Source organism: Rattus norvegicus, chromosome 5, assembly GCF_021556685.1.
Source record: "Rattus norvegicus strain SHRSP/BbbUtx chromosome 5, alternate assembly SHRSP_T2T, whole genome shotgun sequence".
Taxonomy (NCBI): Eukaryota; Metazoa; Chordata; class Mammalia; order Rodentia; family Muridae; genus Rattus; species Rattus norvegicus.
Window position 1 is genome coordinate 159,314,163 of NC_141538.1, and position 22,173 is coordinate 159,336,335.

Genomic DNA, 22,173 nt, shown 5'->3' on the forward strand with positions numbered 1-22,173 from the left:
CATTGCTGTGAAGACACAGGATTTCTCCGTGTAGTCCTGGCTGTCCTGGAACTCACTTTGTAGACCACACAGGCTCGAACCCAGAAAGATTTCACCAAAGATTCGCCTGTTCTGCCTCCCAAGTGCTAGATTAAAAGCATGTCCCCCACCACCCAGCGTGACCACAGCAACTCTTATAAAGGACAGCATTTACTTGGAGCTGGCTTACAGTTCAGAGGTTCAGTCCGATGTCATCATGGCAGGAGGCGTGCAGTCAGACATGGTGCTGGAGAAGGAGCTGAGAGCTCTATATCTGGATCTGCAGGTAGCAGAAGAGACAGTGGGCCTGGCTCCAGCTTCTGAAACTTCAAAGCCCATCCTAAGCTCCAAGCCCCTGCCCCTGTGACACACTTCCTCCCATAAGGTCACCCCATTTAATAGTGCTGCTCCCCATGGCATGGAGGCCATTTTCATTCAAACCACCACAGTCAGGATGGCAAAATGGGGTGGATTTTTGGTGATGCTCCCCGGGTCCATTGGGCAGGCATGTGTCTAAAGGTCAAAGCAGAGAGAGAAGTCAGTCCAGCCCCCATGCAGCTTCCACCCTGGGTGAGGCTGCTGGCATACGGAGAATCATCCAGGGGCAGAGCCTGGATCCTCGGGGCCAGGGGAGTGGGCAGGAGCAGCCGCAGATCCTGGCCAGTACTCGGAGTTGGTGGCTGCTGGGCCTCAGTCTCCCCGCTTTTGTCAAGTATAGAAGGGAGCATTGCTTCTAGGTGAGCTCCTTTGCTACTAAAGTAGGCCTGACAGCAAGGGACAGCTGGCCGACCCGAGTCCCCTGCTCCTCGGCTGACAAAGTCCCTGCAATAGATGCATGGAGCAGGGCAGTGCAGGTCATCAGTAAACCAGAGTCAAGAAATACACAGCGGGGGCTGGATGGTGGCTCAGTGGTTAGAGCACCGACTGCTCTTCCAGAGGCCCTGAGTTCAAATCCCAGCAACCACATGGTGGCTCACAACCATCTGTAATGGGATCTGATGCCCTCTTCTGCTTTGTCTGAAGATAGCGACAGTGTACTCATGTACATGAAATAAATCTTGAGAAAAGAAAGACAGACAGAAATATTCAGCATGGATTTAGTCCCATGATCACAGAACTTGGACCCCAGATAAGAATTAGTGTCTGGAGTGGGACACTGAGGACAGGAGGAAGCTAAGAATAGTGGGACTGTTCCTGGATTGAGGTCAACTCCCAGGGTCAAATCAGAGTGTTGAGGGATTGTTGAAATTGGACTTGGGGCTGGAGAGATGGCTCAGCAGTTAAGAGTACCGACTGCTCTTCCAGAGGTCCTGAGTTCAAATCTGGTGTCCTCTTCTGGTGTATCTGAAAGCAGCTACAGTGTAAATAAATCTTTAAAAGAAGAAAGAAAGAAATTGCACTTGGGTGTTTACTTAACTCGAGCTTTCCTAAGTGTTGTGCCAGGAGGAAAGGAAGGAAGGAAGGAAGGAAGGAGAGAAAGGGAAGGAAGGAGAGAGAGATGGGAGGAAGCAAGCAAGGTTTCATTTCCAGCCCCGTGACCTCTGGACTCTGTGTGGAGAGGTTGGGATCCCTCTGTGTAAGGGAGTGACCAGTCGATGGTTCTACTAGTACCAGGCCCAGACCCAGCGACGTTGGGGAGGGGCTGGAGCCTCGAGGGTGCTTCGTGGCGGCGGCGCTCTCTAGGACCCAGCGACTCCGGGCTAGGGGCGGGCGTGGGCCTTGGGGGCCATAGGGGGGCTCTGGCTGCCGGCGGCACTCTCAGCTGCACTAGAGCACAGCGCAGAGGCCCCAACAGGTAGGCGCGGGTCCGGAGTGCCCAGGGGTGTCTGGGCACCATGCTCCGCACTCCGATCCCGGAGCTGGGGAGACTTCGGGGACCCTAGCCCCAGGATAAGGAGCGGATGCTGAGGGGGCATCTGGCAAGTTGGGGAGGGGGTGTAAGATAGGACAGGCAAGGAGCTGGAGCTTAGGGGTCACTAGAGATGGGGGTGCTGGAGGATAGAACAGTTTTTTGCCCACTCCCCACCTCCTCCACCCCTCACCCCCAGCGTTTGGGATGTGGAGGGCGGGGCAGGGGTCGGACACGGAGACAAAGAGAGACCCGAGATGGAGAGGCAGTGAGCGCCTCAACAAGCTTCCGCAGGCTGATTGTTCCCAGCTGTACAGCAGGGCTTTGCAGCATCTTGTGGGCCCCCCTCGGTCTGAGCCATAAGGGGGCTCCCGGTCCTCCCCTAGAACTACAGAGGAGCCAAGGGGCTGGGATAAGGCCAAAGTTGTGGAATGGGCCAGAAGTGGGGGTGGATCAGCCATCCTGACTGCCCCGGGCCAACTTAAGGCCTCCCAAACTCAAGTTTTAGAGTTTGTCTAGGGCCCTTGGGAGCGATTCATTATTCTCTTTTTCATGCGGAGGGTGGGGGGTTAGCCAATGAGCCCCATTCCCTGCCCTTAGCCTGAGCCGGTGTGAGTGTGGGAGGAAGGCTGACACACTTTGGCAGCCAATCGGGGCCTCCCATGCACAACAGGGACTGTTGTCAACCTCCGGTCAGGATGGAGCTGGTGGCCCCCGCCACCACGAAGCTCCCCAGAGTTCAAAGAGTGGGAGTGAGGAGCAGTGGTCCCTGTGGGAAAGGGTCTAAGACGCCAAGGACCTCTAGCCCCCACCAGGGGACCGGTATCAAGAAATCTCAGGGAATCTCAGGAAACTGAGGTTACATACCTTGTTTCTGCCTTCCTTCTGCTCTCTCTGGATTCTGGGGTGGGGGGAGGACCCTACATTAGGATTGGGGTTCGAGCTATATGGTAGAACTTCCCATAGTGGGGTAGGAAGTCCTCTGGATGAATGAGCCTGTGGGCAGTGTCTGGAAGTCACCATCCACTGACTAGGGCAGGCATAGCCTCTGTAGGCTGGGCTCTGAAGGCTGGGCTTGTCCAGGACTTACCCTATGCAAGTTGTGGACCAGTGCCCTCACCAAAACTATACTCTACTGTTGTATCAAAGGCTTTTAGCCCCTGGCCCAAGTGACTTCACCTCTCCCAGCTAGCATGCTGGGGGCCAGAGGCACCCTCACCTCCTCCAGCACTTCTCTTCATGCTTCCTGCCGCGGCAGACAAACAGGCCTCAGTCTTGTGCTTGCGTGCTCGCTCGTGTCTGGAGTGAAGACAGCCAGGTCTTGGGAGGCCCGGACCTGGCAGGAGTCTTCTCGGAGCTGGGAGTCCTGCCCAGCCCTGGCTGCTCTGGGGGCTCCTGGGGCCTGTATGCATGTGGTTTCTTGCTGAACTGCATGCTCAGGACCCAGGGGCTAATTGGGAGCAGGTGGCAGGCCTGGCAAATGCTGCTGAGCTGGTGGCTGACTGTGGTGTGGGCTGGGCAGGGCTGGTACCCTAAGGATGTGCCTGAGGTCATTGGAATTCGAGTAGTACATCAGAAACTAGGGAGGTGATGGGCCAGAGGTAGGCAGGAGTGTGCTCAATACAGCCAGGGTGGGGTAAGTGGCTATTAGGGAGGTCTCCTCAGTGAGCGGGACAGAGTCTGTCATTTACTAAGAGTTTTTGATCTTAGGGTTTTGGAGACACAGTTTCTGGTGTAACCCTGGCAGCTCTGGAACTCGTTCTATAGACCAAACCAGGCTGGCCTTAACTCAGAAATCTGCCTGCCTCTGTTGGGATTAAAGGTGTGTACCAACACCTCCAGGCAAGACTCAGTCTTAAAAAGAAGAAAGAAAGAAAAAAGCTCTGGAACTTGCTTCACAGCCTCCACGGTCGGTCGTCACACGAGGAGGGCTGCAGATGTCCCTCCCTGGCCTCCAGATGCCTGGCTCTCAGTGCCCCTCACATAGTCTGAGTCAGGGACAGAACTGTGTGTTCCACCCTGCTGGGCCAGCTGGGCTGGCTGCAGCTAACCCTCCTTTCCTCTCTCTCTCTAGCTGCCCTCAACGCCCCACTGCCTCCTCACCTCATGGCCATGAGAGCTGCCTGCCTCTTCCTGCTCTTCTTGCCTGGTAAGCAGATGGTGGGTAGGGTTCACGCTGAGACCTAGTCTTACCTCACGGACAGAACTCTGCTGCTGCCCAGCTCTTTCCCTAGCCCTGCTCCAGCCAGCACCACACAGGGGAGGAGCTTCAAGGAAGGGAGTCCAGGCACTGGGTGCTAGACCCAGGTAGGGCTCTACCAGTCTGTACGGTCTTGGCCTTTGAGGAGCTCTTAGCCATCACCTAAGGCAAAGGCTCTGCCAGACCTAGGAGCCACTCACTGAACACATCTTCGTTGACCTCATCCACTCACTGAACATGTCTATGCTGACTTCCTCCTGTGAGCCACGTACTGAAGATACAGCTGTGAATTAGGCAGGCACGCCCCATGCCCATCACGTGGCCAGGCTAAGGCAAGCCGACCTGGTAAATTTCTTACTGTGTTGAATGCTATGATGGAGTTGGAGAGATGGCTCAGTGGTTAAGAACACTGGCTGCTCTTCCGGAGGACCCAGGTTCAATTCCCAGCACCCACCTGGCAGCTCACAACTGTCTGTAACTTCTGTTCCAGGGGATCTGCCACTCTTTTTTTTTTTTTTTTTCTTTTTTTTTGGAGCTGGGGACCGAACCCAGGGCCTTGCGCTTCCTAGGTAAGCGCTCTACCACTGAGCTAAATCCCCAACCCCAATAAATTATTTTTTTTCTTTTTTTTCCGGAGCCGGGGACCGAACCCAGGGCCTTGCGCTCACTAGGCAAGCGCTCTACTACTGAGCTAAATCCCCAACCCCCCAATAAATTATTTTTAAAAAGAAAAAGAAACACACAGCAGGGAAGGTGGGTCAGAGATAGCCCAGCAGAGCTGAAATGTTAGGTAAGAGCTCCTTGAACAGCCAGGAAGCCACACAGGACAGAGGAGCTAGGCAAGGACAGGGAATTGACCCAGGACTCAGGGTTTGGATTCTGTGGGTTTGTCAGACTGTAGGGTTAGAACCATCACCTACTTCCTCTTTGTCCTTCCAATGTGGGGTGCCTACATGTGACCCCTCCCCTCGGCAGGCCTGCTGGCTCAGGGCCAATACGACCTGGATCCTCTCCCGCCGTTCCCGGACCATGTCCAGTACAACCACTATGGCGACCAGATAGGTAAGAGACAACCCTTTCAGTGTCCCTAATGCTGCCATGTCACCTACCTGCCACCCACCCTGTACACATGGATCAGCCAGGCACCCACTTTGGTGCGGTGGTAGGATCCCAGGGGCAGGTCCCTGGCTCATTTGTGACATCTTTGCCCTACTCTCCTGGGGCCATGGGCTAGCCTGACCCCATGGGCTAGCCTGATCCCACCCATTTTGTCTCTATTTTACTTTCAGAGAACGCAGACTACTATGACTACCAAGGTAAAAGTCTGGGGTAGGATGGGTGGGGCTGGCCACCTGGTGGGGACCCTACAGGGGAAAGTGGGCAGAAGTCTTGTTACACCCTCCCTGCTGCAGAAGTGAGTTCTCGGCCCCCTGAGGAACAGTTCCAGTCCCAGCAGCAAGTACCACAGGAAGTTATCCCAGCTCCTACCCCAGGTAATGCTGTCTCCCCAAGCCTAGCTCCTCGTGTGCCTCAAGATCATGAGGCTGGGCCAGCCTGAGACAGGTGCCCTGGATAGACCCCTCCCAGTAACCCCTGCCTATCTCCCACACCTACACCAGAACTGCCAGCTGCAGGGGACCAGGACACCGAGCCCACGGAGCCTGGCCCTCTTGGTAAGAGCTCCTCGACCCCCAGAAGCTGAAGAAAGTCAGAATGGCTCCAGAAAGGGGAGGGCCTTGTGGGATTTGCAGGGATTTGCCACAGTGGGATGCTACATGGGGAAGCTGGCAGACCTGCCCCTAGGCAGCTTTGGGCTCTCCCACCCTGCATCCTCACTAGCGCCTGTGGAAGGGGCCAGCACTGTGTTGGTGCCACAGCCTGGACTCTGTGGTGTCAGTGGGCAGGTGAGAAAGGACCAATAAGCCCAACTGAGTGCCGTCCAGATGAAGGCCTGAGAGGAGGCGCCTGAAGACTGTGTGTTGAGTTGGTTGCATAGCGAGGTATAGAGCAGCCTGTGAACAAGGGTGCTGTTGCAGTGGCCAAGTGGGGTAGCTGGCAGTTTGTGTTCCAATTTCTGCTTCCAATTGGGTTGTGACTTTGTGTGAGGTATAGAGCTGGGCAGTCCTATGCTAACCGGATGCTGGCAGGGCCTGAGGGTGCATAGGGACCCAGACCTTATGAGCCTCCAGTCTGACCCGCCTGTCCCCAGACTGCCGTGAAGAACAGTACCCGTGTACCCGCCTCTACTCCATCCACAAGCCTTGTAAACAGTGTCTCAATGAGGTCTGCTTCTACAGGTGAGGGTTCTGAGGGGGGGACTCTAGGTGGCTCTGGGGCAGTGGGTGGGAGTGTGAACTGGGACAGGTGCTGAATCCTCAGGCGGAGCTTAACTGAGGGTGGGTCTGGGCCTGGGCTCCCCCAGTGGCTGTAGGTGCAGGTGTGGCTGAGAATATCCCTGGTTCATCTCCTAGCCTCCGAAGAGTATATGTGGTCAACAAGGAAATATGTGTCCGCACAGTCTGTGCCCATGAGGAACTTCTCCGAGGTAGGAAAGCCTCCATCCCTTGTCCCACAGCACCCACTACCCACTTAGTTGCCTGGCCATCTTCTACCTGAACTGTCAGGCACAGAATGATGCCCAGACCCACTAGCAGGCTGGTACAGGCTCCCCTCCTCCATTCTCATTAGCATGGGGTAGTGAGTTCCCACCCTGACTTCCCCTCCTTCCAACAGCTGACCTGTGCCGAGACAAGTTCTCCAAGTGTGGTGTGATAGCCAACAGTGGCCTGTGCCAGTCTGTGGCTGCCTCCTGTGCCAGGAGCTGTGGGGGCTGCTAGGGTGGAGCTGGTGCGAGATTCGAGCCCTGGACCCAGCTCGGATCCACCTCAGGCCCTGCCTGACCTGGTGCTTTCTCTCCCATCTTGCCCTCCCTTTCATCCCGGACATCAGTGGGCTGCTGCCCTGGGGAGTGTGGGCATAGCTGCCTTGGGCCCCTTCCCAGCCTGTGGCCATCCCTAAGTGGGGGCTCCTGACTGTCCAGTCTCCACCCCTTAATGGGGTTCATCCAAGGCCTCTTTGTGAGGCCTGGGGTTCTCACTGTGCCTTCTCAGTGCCTGGGGGCAGTCCTCCTCAGTCTCCTCAGGTAGGCTGTGCCCCTTACCCAGCTGGTCTGCTTGGATTTCCCACGCCCCCAGGCATGGATCACCTGTTTTATACAAAATAATAAAGTTTTTACAAAAGACCCACAGTCACTTTTGTGTCCAGGGACAGCCTGATTGCCACCAATACTGCTGGCCCCCAATACAAGGCTGCCCAGCTCCTTAGAAAAATGTCAGGTGGCCCCACTTCTGTGTCCCCATACCACCCAGCTTCATCTGTGACCTAGATGAAGGGACCTGACACACCCTCCCAAGGTGCAACTCTTCACTGCATGTAGAAACACATAAGTCGTTTCGGTTCCTCCTGTGAGCAGCAGGGATCACTGTGCAGTGTTTCCCGTGCTGTCCCAGGGAGCCCTCCTGATGGTCTATGGAATGAATGAAATCTCTGTCCCCAGATGACACTGCTACATGACCCCCAGAGGCTCACAGCAGGTGCTCTGTGAGCCTTGCTGTCATCACACCATGACATAGGTTCCCACATCAGAGCACACACAGACTGCCACATGGGGCAGTTCTGCCCAGCATCACTCAACAGAGCCAGGGCAAGACTGTCCACACCCAGCCCTGCCCTGCCGCCTTAAGACACACGGAGCTGTCTGGGATCCTGGCACTATCCAGAGGGAGACCCGAGCTCATGGGGCAGGCACAGCACCGGCTGCTGAAAGCTAGAAGAGAGAGGTTCATCATGCCCTCCCTGTGAGGTTGCAGAGCTCAGTACCCTAAGCCCCTGCCCTGGCTCTCCCAAGCACCCCCCAGAGGAAGCATGTGATTGTGCAGCCAATTCTAGAAAACAGGTCATGTTACAAAAAGCACATGTTCTCCACAGTGAACATTATAAAAAGATACAAAAATACAAGGGCTCTAAGCTCACGAGGGAGCTTCCGACTCTGACGAGGATGCTAAGGAGAAGCCGGGTGCTCTGGCTCAGGTACCCTGTCTGGGGAACCTTTGCTCTGCTGCTGGCGGGCGGAAACAAGTGCTCTCCCTCCCTGATGCCTGGCTGGCTCCGCCAAGCAGGAGAGCCTTGGACCATCAAGAGACTCTTCTTGAGAGGCCAGGGTAGTACAGGTGCTGCAGTCACTCTGAGAAGCCACTGTGGGTGTCACCACAGCCATCATCTCTGCCACCCCAGCTCCCTCACCCAGCACTCTGATGACCAGGCCCTGGGCAGACTATGCTACAGAGGGCCTCTCTCCTGCCCAGGGACTGCTCAGGATATGGGCTGGAAGGGACTCATTTCTCTGGGGTGCCAGAGGGTGGGGACATGGATGCTGAGCTCCGGTGACGCTCCTGATGCAGCTGTGCCTTCAGTGTGGATACCTGGAGAAGAGAAGGGCCCAGTGGGCCAGGCCCCATCTGACTTCTAAGAAGGGGCAGGGGTGGGGGGTTGGGGAGGAGTGGCATGTCACCTGTCCCCTGAGGGCCAGAAAGCATCAGCTTCTTACTTGCTCCTCACGACAGCTAGGTGTCTGCAGGCTTTGACATCCTTATCCCTTCAGAGGCTTGGCCTCTGAAACAGCTCTGCCTGGCATCACTCCGCAGAGCAAGAGCTGTGTCCACTCCCAACCCTGCCCTGTTCCCAAGCTGTCACATTCCTGTCCAGAAGAGGACCCTGAGCTAAGGAGGACCAGAGGCAGGGAAGATCTGGCTGGGCCAGACTCTTGCAGGAGTGTCAGTGACCAAGCTGGGCCTATCCAAGCAGCTAAGCCGTGCACTAGGCCAGCCAGAAGTGACCTCACTGGCCAGGAGGAGTCATCTCTCGGGCTCTTGCCCCGGAATCCCAGGTTCCTCCGAGAGCCTGGAGCTGGAGCTGCTAAGGGAACCATGCCATGGAGGGAGATGGTCCGATGGCTCGGAGCCAGAGAATGAGCTCTAGGCCAGGAGATCCTGAGGTGAGGTAGCATCACTCCAGTCATAGCTGGCACCAGCATCAATCTGTTTGGCCCTTTTCAAGTTGTAGAGGGCATGACCAGTCCTCCCTCCAGCCCCACAATTCCATCCCAGCTCCTTCTCTCAGGAAAGGCCCTTGTACCTGCTCCTCCAGCCCCGACACGCGCTGGCGGTGGGCCCGCTCCCGTGCCTCCAGTGTGCGCTCTGTCCGTACCTGGGCACTGCGCAGGCGCTCAACCTCCTGTTGCAGCTCCAGGTGCTGCTCATCTGCCTCCACCTGGACAGGACTGTGGTTCCGCTCCAGGACTTCCACCACCTGTGCCTACAGACACGGGCTGCAAGTCAGGGCTCAGACCCAGCGTGCATGGTGGCACAGGCTCATCCCTTATCTCACTGCCTCTGACAGTGCACGTTCCAACCCTGGGTCAGGGCCCCCAGTGAAGCTCACTCAAGCAGGCAGTGCCCGGCCTACATACAGACAGAACGGAAGCAAGCACGTTCACACAGACTCACATACAGGTACAAGGGCACAGTAGCCTGGCAGCTGCATGTGTGAAAACATGGGCACAGACCACATGTGGCTCATGCTGTACCCATAAGCAAGCTTCTATGGTCACTCGGGCGTCCACACATCCACAGCACACAGAACCACAGGTGTGACTGCTTAGGAGACTCAATGCTCTCTTTTCACCATGGGGAGAGCCCTGCTGCCTGCCCCCTTCCCTGCCCAGGACTTCTTTCACTCTGCATGGGAATGGCACTGGGGATGACCTCTAAATGTTGGATCTGCTGTTGGGCTTCAGCCAGGTCCAGCTCAGCTCCTGTGAGTGTGCGGTCCAGGCGGCCCCTCTCTGCATTCAAGCGCAGTGTGTCCTCGTGGCTTCGAAGCTTCTCCCGCTCCACCTAGGTAGAAATATAGAGGGGGCTCACAGGAGCTCTGTAGGATAATGGGACAGCAGGAGACACGGAAACCTAGGAATGTCTTCCCTGCAGAGCAGGCACCTTGTCCAGTGTCTTCCTGAGTGCCACACGGTCCTTGTCCAGCTGCAGTGCCGACCGCTCCAGCTCACGTTTCTCAGCTTCCAGCTGGGCCAGGGCTCGCTGCAGACTGCCCAGGCGCTCCTGCAACAGGCGCCGCTCCTCCTGTAGCTTCTGGACGGAGCGCAGAGCCACGGCCTCCCCTTCCTGCCGCTGCCGCAGCACCTGCAGCACAAGCAGGCAGTCCTTCATCCCATGGCACCTCAGGGTCCTCAATGCGGGGACACAGATGCTGGCCCATGGTGCCCACTCATGTAGTAGGTAACTGCAAGGCTCATGTAAGTGAAGCACTGAGGTCAGATGGCTCTCTGGAGTGTATGGGAGTGTCAGATGAGTCATGGTCCTTCATAGGTCAAGGTTCGCAGTGAAGTTGAAATGGGCTCCCCACCCTATGCCAAGGGTCACACAGGGCACCCTATAGAGAGAGGCCCTCTGACCTCACCTGCTGCAGCTGCTGCAGCTGGCCTTCAGCATCGCCCCGCTGCAGCTCCAGGTTGGCCAGCTCACCCCGCAGAGTCTGCACCTGCTCACCCAGGGAGCTGCTTTGCCTTCGAGCTTCAGACAGTGCCTGTCTGGCAGCGTCCAGCCGTTCCTGGGAGACAGGGGCTGATGGTGCCAAGCCAGCCTGCCAGCCTGAGCAAAAGGCTTTCCTCTACTCTACGGTTCTCTGTAGGTTCAGAGGCTACTTCTCTGCAGGGCAAAGCACCCAACTGATCTAGCCTGCTGCCAGTCACGTTCACTGACCTGTGCGAAGCCACTCATATCCCTATGAGCCGGTTTCTTCACTCGCCATGCTGCACCCCCTCTAAGCTACATGATTGGCTAGTTCCATTGACCAGTTCCTACCTCAAGACCAGAATTCCTGACTGACAGCCCATTAGCCAACTATCGGGTCCCTCCACATCTGCCTTTATTGGCTAATTCTCTCACTGGATTCTCACTGGAAAGAGAGAGATACCAGACCACAGGCCCCAGACCTGCAGCACTTGGCGGTCATGTTCGCAGGTACTCAAGGCCTTCTGTAGGTACAGATTCTTGTCCTGACTGCTGGTGAGACTGGCACTGCTCTGGGCCAGGGCATCTGTCAGGCTCTGCACCTTGCTCCGCAGGGTCCCCTCGCTCTCCTCCACCTTGGCCAGTGCCCCACTGAGCCGCTCCACTGTTAGCTGTAAGGTCCCTGCCTTCACCTCACTGTCTGCCACCTGTGGGGAAGGAAGGCAGAGGACAGTCAGGAGCGCTAACCCAGCCAAGGCCATCACCACTCTGAAACTCCACCTGTCCCCCTCTGAAACTCGATGGGGAAAAACTTCCTCAGGGACTTCCTCACCAGAGCCTGGCAGGGGCCATGTAGGTGTGATGAGGAGGGAGGCCCACCTGTCTCTGCAGGGAGTCCACCCGATCCTGGAGGGCCTGAGCGTGGGCCTCACGGTCCCCCAGGCCTAGGCGGCTGCGCTGCAGCTCGCCCTCGAGAGCGCGCCGCTGCAGCTCCAGTTTGATGGAGCGGCTCTCAGACGCATCCAGCACCTCCTTCAGTCGCCGCTTGTCGCTCTCCAGCTTCACCTCAGTGGCCTTCATCTTGTTGACCTTCTCCTGTAGGTAGCAGGGTTCAGGCCCAGTGGCTGCCCACGCCTCCCCACACTCCTTTGCACCACGGGGACAAAGCAGGGTTAGCCTCAAGGACTGTGTGACCTGGGCCCAGCCCGTCACTGCTGGGTCCTCAGTTTCCCCATTTGTCTCAGGCCAAACAGATTCAAGGGCCCCAGAGGTGTTTTCTTTAAGCAGAGGCTAAGGTGTTATGTGATTACAGTATGTCTGTACTGGGGGGTAGGTCCACACTACATGGGGACTCATAAAGTCCCTGGGGAGGGAGTTGCAGAACGGACTGTTCCCTGCTCTCCAAAAGGCTCTGCAGACATGGCAGGAACACATCTGAAACCCGAGCTGAACCTGGCAGCAGCTGCTGAGGAGTTCTAATGGGTGACCCCATTCCCCTGCTCAGGACAGTGCAGGGAGCTTCAGAGTGGACACGGGCAAGAAGGACTTGGGACCATTCAATCCACACGAGTACCCCAGAGACTCACTGGGTACCCCTGGGTGTCACTAAGGCCTTCCTGCTTCGTGCTTCTGCAAGCCCCTCCCTGCCCTGGCTGGCCTGTAGGAAGGGGCCCCATTCTGGCTCCCACCCAGACTGGTTCCTGGCCTCCTCCCAGGCCCCAGGGGCTGCTGGGCCCAAAGCCAGAGCTGAAGCTGCAGACACAACAATCCAGTTCCAGCGTGGTCCCAGCCAGAGGCGGGGGGTAGGGATGGCTGGGAGAGGGCAGGGGCTTCATCTGTGAGGTTGGACTGTCATCACACAAGGCCCGGGCTTCCTGCCCCAGACAGGGACGTGAAGAAACCTACACATCAAACAATGCTCCGCCATTTGTGCAGGCTTTCAGAGATCCAGGCCCTGGCCAAAAGCTTATGAGTACTGCTTCTGTAGCAATGACAGGTGACCCCCACCCAAAGGGTGACAGTTGGAGAGCATTCCAGGCCAAATGTGAACCCCTCTGTCTGACTCAGGCCCAAGACCTTCTCCCTGAAGCACACGAATTCAAAGTAGGACTAGAATCTGCTCCAGGGAAGAGCCACAGGTTGTCCCTAGAGGCTGTGACTCGGGCAGAGGACCACAGCGACCCCTGGGGTCTGCTCCCATGGGCCCTTCCCTCCTGCCCACCTGGCTGGCCCGGAGCTCGCTCTCGGTGGCCTGCAGGCTCCTCTCCAGCACTGCCATCTGGTCCAGCGTGGCCCTGCACTCCCGCCTGCTACGTCGCACACTCTCTTCCTGCAGTGCCAGCTCGGCCTGGGCCCCGCTCAGCCGCCTGTCTGCACTGCGCCAGGCTGTGGCCACCACCCGTTCCATCAGGCCCAATCTCTGGACCAGGCCAGGAAGACCAATCTGTACCCCACCCTCTCCAAGCTCTGCCTGGACCATAGAAGGGCTGTAGGTTTGGGCCCCGTGGGGCTGCCTGGGTAAGGTGTCCTGGAGGAACCAGCCCTGAGTCAGGTCATAGACAGAGATGGACACAAGAGCCACTGACACCAATTCCCCAGCCTCCCACCTCAGCTGATAGGAGGCAGGAGGGCAGAGGGGCCCTGAGGGAAGACTTACCTTCCTCGCTCTCAGCTACTGCCTTCTGCAGCTGCTTGGCCCTTGAGGCTGCATGGTCTCTCTCGGCCTCCATCTCAGCCAGCTGTTGACTCAGGGTGCTAGTCTGGACTTTAAGTTCATCCTGCATCCCCAACAGAGGCAGGGGATGACCTCTGCTCAGACCAACCCGGTTCCTTTCTCCCTAGGCCCTGGTCTCCCCACCCAGCCACCTTCACCAGCCTCACCCGCTCCCGCTGGGCACTCCGCAGCTCTTGCAGAAAATCTCGGAGGGCGTCACGCACAGCTTCTGGGTCCAAGTCTGGAGGTGCCGGGGAGGCAACAGGCCCTGGAGACGGGGGCTGGGACCGAGGGCTATATTCCAAAGGACTGGGGCTGCTGAGTCCGTCCCCACTTCCTGGGAGGGAATACAGAGTCAGGAACACAGCAGGCACTAGATACAGGCTCTCAAGACACCTCCTATATTGTGGTGCACACAGGCTTCCCCAGCACAGAGTGAGCCCCGTCCTCTTCCTGTCTAACCCTGGCTATCCTGGAACTTACTCTGTAAACCAGGCTGGGCTCAAACTCAGAGATCGGCCTACCTTTGCCCCTTAGTGCTGGGATTAAAGGTGTGCACCAACACCACTCAACTCAAGACCAACCTCTTTATTTTTTAAAATAAAGTAGCTCTTTGTATTTACCTTCTGTTTTTTGTTTGTTTGTTTGTTTCTGAATCAGAACCTCTCTGTTGTGCAGCCCTGGCTGTCCCAGAACTCACTCTGCAGACCAAGCTGGCTTCAAACTCCCAGAGATCTCCTTACCACTGCCTCCCCACTGCTAGGGTTAAGGCACGTACCATCAAACCCAGCGTCTGTGTATTGTATGTACATGGGTGTTTTGGCTGCGTATATGTGTGTGTGCCACAAGTATGCTGTGGAACTGGAGTTAAGAATAGTTGTGAGCAGTTGGGGATTTAGCTCAGTGGTAGAGCGCTTGCCTAGCAAACGGAAGGCCCTGGGTTCGGTCCCAGCTCCGAAAAAAAGAAAAAAAAAAAAAAAAGAATAGTTGTGAGCAGCCATGTGAGTGCTGGAAATGAATCCAGGTCCTCTGCACACCTTTCCCCTGCTCCACAAGACCTGTGCAGGATCCTGGTCTGCACATGTGCAGGGTGCTGGTCTGCACATGTGCAGGGTGCTGGTCTGCACATGTGCAGGGTGCTGGTCTGAACAGCAGCGCTACCTCCCTCACATTTATGTCTTGCATTTTTGTTTTTGAAAAAACATATATGATTTAAAATGTGTCACTTTAATCTCTGTTTGCTTTTTGCTCTGAGGGTATTATGGCTGAGCCCAGGGTCTTGGGCATGCTAGGTAAGCACCCTGCCACTGAGATCCACAAGCCCCTCTCCCTTTTTTAGATGGGGGTGGGTCTTATTATGGAGCACAGGCTGGACCTGACTTAGAGTCCTCCCGTCTCGGTTTTCTGAGCATGAAGATTGCAGGTATGCACCGCCATGTTCAATTTTATGCAGTATTAGGATCAAGCCCAGGCCCCTGAATGAATCAAGCAGGCGCCACGTGGACTGAGCTGCATCTGCCCACCTTAACCATACCATAAGGTATGATCTGGCTGGAGTATCCAGAGTGTCCGTGTCACCGTGCACCTGTCCTTCTTATCTTTCATCACTCAACGCTTGCGTGTCCCCAGACTCCCCATGCTGAACATGACTTCACTGGAAACAGATGTAGATGGCAGGTACAGTACAGTCACATGGGAGTGGTGGGCCCCTAACCCCACTATTGCTGTCCTTATAAAAAGGGAAGGCCCCGATGCCATGTGAGCACTAGAGTTGTGTTACCACGGACACAGTCCACCAGCACCTTCAGAGGGGCTGTGGCCCTCGCCCTCAAGACAGTCAAACAGGTGACTCTGCTTGCTAAGTTGCCAACTGTGTGACAGCTGGGCCACTGTCCCTAAGGAATCTACCAGACCCATCAAATGCATACAGTACTTCTAGACAGCCATGCATGTGGCACATGCCTGTGTTCCTAGCATTTGGGATACTGAGACAGGAGGACTTCCCAATTCAAGGCCAGCTTGGTCTACAGTTCCAGGAGAGCCTGGACTGAGACCCTGTTTCCAAAACTAAGACAAAGCAATGTGAACACTAAGCCCATACTGTGTCACAGACTCTACCCATCAGTACTCTCCAGAGAGATGATTCACACGTTTTAGCTGTGTGTTCACTGTGCTTTCCCTGGTACAGTGCTTCAGAGCCTTGTGGTATCTAGGAGATGCGTGCTGGTTACAAAATCCTGCAATTCCACAAGGCCGTGAGCATCGCTGGATTTGGGGAGACAGGGAGTCTGTATGTCATGGTACTAAGGACCACAGTGCCTTGACAGAACAGCCAACCAAGACAACAGACAGAAACCGACTTCTGAGGCAGCAGCTCTCACTGCCTCCTCCCTGATCTCGGTACCGTGAGCCTGCCTGCTCTGTCAAAGGACTGACTGGTCTGTGCTGGGACTCAGCCTGTCCTCTGACAGCCTTACTCAGTGAGGCAATGTCTCAGGGCTGATCTGCACTGTGGCCTAAGAACGTCATTCCTCTTAATGCTGAATACTACTCCGCAGGCTGGATTCTTGCTGTGTCCCTGCTGATGGCTGCTGGGATGCTACTGCCCTTGGCTATTGGGAACAATCTGCACGAGACTCTGCTGTAGGCGTGACCAGCACACTCCTGTTCGCAGTTCTTTTTAGCCGTACATCGGGCAGTGGGGATGTGGGGCTTCCTGTCGCTGACGAGTCTACTTCTATGCTTTGAGGAACTGCAAGCTCTTCTCCACAGAGGCTTCCGTGATCTGCAGTCTGTCCTTCACTTTTGCCTGCCTGCTGTAGCCGGACCACAGGCCAACGCATCCTCTATTCCTCCATAAGCTCTTCCCACATCTAGACTCTAAGGTCCTAAGAGACCTGTCTGTCAGCCCGTTTCCTGCTCTATTCCAGTGGCGTGCTGTGCACACACTAGGTGCTTGGTGAGGACTGAATGTGTGAATGGTTCTATGCTCTTCTGGAAGGTCAGACCTGGCTGTGCCTCGAAAGAGGGCGATTTGGGGATCCCAGGCCTGGTGTGGGGGTGTAAAGCCGAGATGCCAGGCTGGAGATCCATTAAGAAGATGGGGCTCCAGTCTGGAGAGATGCTCAGAGGAGTCAGGAGCACTGGCTGCCTTTGTTGTCGCTGTTGTTTTTCAAGGCAGGGTTTCTAACTGTGCAACCCTGGCTGTCCTGGAACTCTCTGTAGGCCAGGCTATCCTTGAACTCAGAGATCGGGTGTGAGCCACTACTGACCCACCACACCAGCCACTCTAACTGAAGACCTGGGTTTGATCCTAGCACCCATATGACAGCTCACAACTATCTTTGGTAACTCTAATTTCAGGAGATCTAGTGCCCTCTTCTGGGCTCTTCCAGCATCAGTTATGCACATGTGTACAAACATATATGCAGGGCGCTCACACAAACAGGTAAAGATGAGGCTTAGATTCAGAAAAGGCAAAGGAACAGGAAGAATCCCTCCCTGACAAGGTTGCATGGAGGAGTCTGGACAGTGAGGGGCATGGCCCTCTGAGGGTGTGGACTCAGAGAGCGGTCCACTGTGCCCTAAGTGGACTCACCTCCTGCAGGGGCCTCTCGAGCCGGGGAGCTGGACACTCGGCCCAGGCCCAGGCCCCGGCGCAGGGCGGAGCGCAGGCCACCCAGCTGGGCCTCGGCTACCCGGCGCTGCGCCTCCACGCGGGCAAGCTCGACCTCCAGGCCCTGGGCCCGGCCCTCAGCTGCACTCAGCCGCAGCCCCAGCTCTGAGGTCTCTGCCCGCACACCCTCCAGTCTTAGCTCCAGGCTGCGAGCAGAGTCCAGAAGCTTCTTCTCGGCACCACGCGCCTCCTCCAGGGAGCCCAACAGGCCTCGTTCGCGTGCACGGAACTCAGCCTCTTGCTCCTGCAGCTTCCTCTGGGAACCCTGGAGCTGGGGTGGGGGTAAAGTTGGGAGTCACAAGACTGCCCTTGTCCCAACCACTCTGGAGGAGGGGAGAGGCCATCCGGTAGGGAGGGGTCTTTTGATTTTACTTCTTATCTGTCCTTGTTTACATCTAACTGTAGTTAGTGACTGTAACATCCACACACTCCCAGGCAGTAAATAGTGATTCTCTCACTATTGATGAGAGGAGGAGACAGGCCTGAGTCATGGTCTTTTCACTACTGAGGAGACAGCACAGAGAAGTTAAGTGATTTGTCCAAGGCCACACAGGTAAAGGCCATCCATTACAGACTTGGGACGCACAGAATGCTGTCCTCTGGTGAGGAGCTGCCTCTCAATCACTGGTTCCATGGGAAAGCCCCTCTAGTGAGCATCAGCACCCCTCCTCTCACCACATCTCCCACTGCTACATAAGTGTTCAGAAGCAGAGAATGGGTGAACACCAGCAGACCTGGTGGCTGTGTAACATTGGGTAGATGCCTTGACCTTTCTGAGCCTGTCGGGTTGTCCTGGTAAATGGGGCTAACATTTCCCACCTTGTAGGCAGGCTATGGGAGAATCAAGCAAGGCTGTCTTCACCACCACCCCAGAATGCCCTTTTGGGATCTGCACACATTAGGCCTACAGTTCTTTCGGTTGTTAGTAGGAATACAACTGAGAGAGTTTTAGGAGCAGTGGGCTCAGCACGTTCCTCTGGAGGGAAGGCAGGCACGCGGTAGCCCACCCTCCTCTGGCTGGCACACCCAACCTCCTCAGTTACCTCCTGCTTCAAGGCCTCCAGGCTGCTCTCGCCTTTCAGCACCTTCTGCCGCAGGCCCAGGACCTCTCGCCGGCTCTCCTTCTCTGTCCGCTCGCCCAGGGCCAAGCGGCTCTGCAGGTCTGCCAGCTCACGGCCCAGTCGGCCATTGTCACTGTCCAGAGTCTTCATCTGCAAACCGGAACAGGCAAGTAGGCTGGCTGGGCCCTTAAAGTTCTGCCCAGGCCGTTAAAGTTCTGCCCAGTCCCTGCCCAGGAAGCTCTCTGGACAGAGGCATCACCTTAATTTCCCACCCATGGGAGCCTGCCCTGGTGAACTCCCTGAGCTTGGGTCACACTAGACACCTGGCCCCTATGGCCTCTCAATGGGTGGGCCGGGGAGGGGCAACAGCAGCAAAGAGGTTGACATACAACTGATTTAGCCACTACAGCAGAAACCACAACTCCCAGGGTCTGTGTTCACTGCTACAGAGGTAGCTACAGGGTGCTCATGTGCCTAGCTGCTCTACACACGGACACCAACTGAATTAGCCTTCACCTATCCCGGTGAGGTTAACCCTCATTTAGTAGAAGAGAGAACAGGCCATGTTGGATGAGTTGCCTACTACACCGCCCGCAAGCAGCAGACGGGTCTGATCCCAGGCAAGGGGAACATGAGGGTCTATTCTAAGTCTGTTTCCTCCTAGGAGCGGGTGGGGCAGGGTCCACGCACCCACAGAACTATAGCTGGGCAGATCAATCAAGTAGCCTTCACACAGGCCCCCAACGAGAGCCGAGCACAGGTAGTCGCTGGAGGCCTGGGTGAGCGGCCTGGGTGGGAAGGCCTTATTTCCGGAGTACCATGCATCTCAGAGCATCAGTCTCTGGCTATCACATGCAGCCTCCACTGAGGCCCACAAGACTGCTCCTGTTCCTGAGGCCTTCTACAGTGAGGAAGCCTGAACCTTCCAGTGTATGAGCAGTGCCCAGTACATAGCAAGCGCTTGATTGGGCCTTGCTGGTGACAAGTCAGAGGTCAGCTCTGCACAGCCTGCAGACAAGTTCAGCCATCTCCTTCTGCTGAGGCAAGGACGGCTCTCCGTTTTCCAACGGTAGAAAATGGCTCAAGCAAAACCAGAGAGAAACACAGTATTTCCTGACACACAATGCTTACGTGAAGTTCAAGTCTGTGTTTACAGAGTGTGACTAGAGCACACCCCATGTACTCATGTTCCATGTGTGCACATGCGCGTCTCCCACCTCGTGCTGGGAATCAAACGCAAGCTCTGAGAGGGCGGGGCAGCACCCTGCCAGGTTCGCATGCACAATGTCCTTTCAAACTGTCCTGTTACTCTCGCAGACATGCGTGCTTTGCCTGCACGCTCATTTGTGTACACATGTGCCTGTGGAGGCCGGAAGAGGGCACTGGATGCCCTAGGACTGCAGTTACAGACATGCAGGTGCTGGGAATCGAACTCGGGTCTCCTGAAAGGACAGCGAGCTCTCTTAACCACTGAGCCACCTCTCCAGCCCCTACTGTCATTCCTTGGCCGTTCTGGGGAGCAAATGCGCAAATGCGGGGCTTCAGGCAGGCCTCCTGCTGAGTCCGTGGGCACTCACTCCTTCTGAGCAGGGTCTTGGTAAGAGGAGACTGCTCTTGGACAAGTCTCAGGACCCAGGCAGGCCTTGACCCTATGACCCTCTGGCCTCGGTCTCCACAGCTGGGATTATGGCCACCATGCCCGGGGACTTTACACCAGTGAGGTAGGTAGAGATGGAGACAGCCCTTGGCCTGTACAGTGGAAGCACTTAGCTCTAGGTTCAGTTTGCCTGTCTGACCCAGCTCCCAGAGCTACTCCCTTACCTCTCAGGCTTCTTTAAAACTACACAAAATGCTGGGCCTCCCTCTAGGGACACTCAAGTCTGAATGTGACGTGAGTCAGTTTCACAGAGGTTTCCAAGTGGACAACCCCTCAAAGCCTGCAGTGACCCCAGTGAAACTCGCTGGTTGCTTCATCAAGTTGGACTATTAGAGCAACCATTACCTTGGTTTGCTGTGGGTTCCCTTCTGGGGTGAGCTGGTCTATGTGGGGCCAGGCTATTGCATCTCCCCAGAGAAAGTCAATCTCACGAGCCCATGCATGAAGGCCAAGGTCAGGCAAAAGACCTTGCTTTTACCTATGGTAGAATCTGCCTCCTATGAGGGGTGCTGCTGACCAGAGCCTGTGAAGGGCAGAAGCCAGGGACATACCTGTCGCCTAAGCTCCTGCAGCTCACGTCGAGCCTCCAGCCGGGATCGCTCCACTTCCTGCAGTGAGGCCCGAAGCTCTCCAGCCTCCTTGGCGACAGACATTCGAGCCTCTTCCAGGAGGGCCAGCTTCTGCTCCTTGTCCTCATTGGCAAGCTTCAGGCTACAAGGTAGAGGCTGTTCTCAAGTAGCTCTGTGCTCAAGGCCTGCCCTCCCTAAGTCTGAGTGGATCTGGCCCCACCCTGCCCCACGGCAGCCCAAGCACCACCCACATGGCTGTCCTTGCACTGCCATAGTGTGGCTGGGGGAAGGTCTAAGGAGGGAGAGAGAAGGGACTCAACTTTCAGGGTGACTGACATAGGGGAGGCCTGAGTGTGACCCAACTCCTCTGCTGCCACCTGTCCATTCTTTGTGGTAGGCAAGCCACCAAACTGACCCTATGCTAGGATGTGCGTAAAAGCAAGCTAGCTATCTACATGGTTCCCTAAACCACAGGGAAGTGAGGTCCAGGCCAAGGTTCAGTTAGAGCGCTAGTTCTCTACCTGCGGGTCACGACTCCTTTGGGGGATGAAGGACCCTTGACAGAGGTCAGATACCATCTGCCTATACAGATATCTGTAGATATCTACATTACCATTCGTAACAGTAGCAAAATTTCAGTTATAAAGTAGTGATGAAGATAGTTTTATAGTTGGGGTCACCACAGCATGAAGATGTGTACTAAAGGGTCAAAGCCTTAGGAAGGCTGGGATCCACTGAGTTAGAGTGGAGCCGGGCAGTGCCCTGCAGCTCTCACCTGATCCGCTCGCTCTCTGCCTTCTTCACAGCGGTCCTCAGCTCCTCGTTGGAACGCCGCAGGGCCTCACGCTCCTTGGTGCCCTCACTCAGACTGCGCCGCAGCTCACTAGCCTCCTGGCGATGGGCCTCGGAGCTGTCCTGGCTGTCCCGGACCTTGCGCTGAGCCTCCAGCAGCTCCCGCCGCAGCCCATCACGGGTATCCTCCAACAAGCGCAGCTGAGTCCTCAGCTCTTCTGCCTGTGGACCCAGAATGGGGTCAGGGTGACCATGGCAGACGGGTTTGTATGCCACCTCCCTTCCCGACTAGGGGACGCCGTGGTCCCAACACTGCCCCATTTATCTATGGTGAGTGGCTGACCTCAGTTATGGTATGGGACGAGGTACACTGGACTCAGCGGTGCACAAACCAGAAACAATTCCCAATGAGTTCCCCAAACCTCCCTTGCAAACATCAGGTGCCTAATGACTGTTTACTGTTTCTACTTGAGGCGACCATTGTCTGCCCTCATGCAGAAGGACTCCCAGGACCAGCCCCAGCACACACATGCACGCACACATGCACGCGCGCACACACACACACACACACACACACACACACACACACACACACAGAGACACACAGATACACAGATACACAGACACACACACACACACACAGAGACACACACACACACAGATACACAGACACAGACACACACAGACACACACAGACACACAGACACAGACACAGACACAGACACAGACACACACACACACACACACACACACACACACACACACACACACACGCAGCGGCACTGTGAGTGGTGCCAGGACAGCAGTGTCAGCTCACCTCCCTCATGCAGGCCTCCCGCTGCCGACCCAGGTTCCCCGTCTGCTCCTGGAGTTCTTTCACCTGCTGTGCATGGGCTGCTGTGGCTTCTTCCAGCTGAGCCCGGAGGTCTCGAAGTTCAGATGTTAGGGCGTTCACTGTGTTCTGAAGTGGCCAGGTTGCTCACACTTAGTCCTGATGTGGCCCCCAACACACACCCCGCTGCACGCCCTACCCCTGGGACTACTTCTCCCAGGG

At 56.1% G+C, this 22,173-nt stretch overlaps 2 protein-coding genes and 1 long non-coding RNA gene across 18 annotated transcripts in view; 1 reads left to right on the plus strand and 2 right to left on the minus strand.

Moving 5' to 3' along the window:
• Positions 1-173: 173 nt before the first annotated feature.
• Positions 174-3,183, minus strand: LOC148006130 (uncharacterized). The gene is made up of 2 exons (XR_015621296.1): positions 3,087-3,183; positions 174-298 (listed from the first exon to the last, which is right to left on the minus strand). It is a non-coding gene; the product is annotated as an uncharacterized LOC148006130 (long non-coding RNA).
• Mfap2 (microfibril associated protein 2) lies at positions 1,773-7,314 on the plus strand. Its single transcript, NM_001107989.2, is given in 9 exon segments — positions 1,773-1,813; positions 3,942-4,016; positions 5,043-5,129; positions 5,357-5,383; positions 5,480-5,560; positions 5,687-5,740; positions 6,277-6,364; positions 6,539-6,612; positions 6,801-7,314. Coding segments are annotated over 8 exon segments (552 nt in total). The 5' UTR covers positions 1,773-1,813; positions 3,942-3,979; the 3' UTR covers positions 6,905-7,314.
• A 695-nt stretch (positions 7,315-8,009) lies between these two features.
• Positions 8,010-22,173, minus strand: part of Crocc (ciliary rootlet coiled-coil, rootletin) — a 42,677-nt gene continuing 28,513 nt past the window's right edge. For 4 of the 16 annotated variants that reach the window (XM_087549452.1, XM_087549446.1, XM_087549445.1 and 1 more), the window contains 14 exons: positions 21,937-22,080; positions 21,103-21,341; positions 20,310-20,469; positions 18,084-18,251; positions 16,963-17,311; positions 13,532-13,701; positions 13,308-13,428; positions 12,873-13,036; positions 11,531-11,746; positions 11,134-11,358; positions 10,599-10,748; positions 10,121-10,321; positions 9,890-10,021; positions 9,068-9,440 (listed from right to left, as the gene is read on the minus strand). In XM_087549452.1, the coding sequence (XP_087405578.1) occupies positions 9,159-9,440; positions 9,890-10,021; positions 10,121-10,321; positions 10,599-10,748; positions 11,134-11,358; positions 11,531-11,746; positions 12,873-13,036; positions 13,308-13,428; positions 13,532-13,701; positions 16,963-17,311; positions 18,084-18,251; positions 20,310-20,469; positions 21,103-21,341; positions 21,937-22,080 (2,721 nt within the window). In that variant the 3' untranslated portion in view covers positions 9,068-9,158. 16 annotated transcript variants of the gene reach the window in all.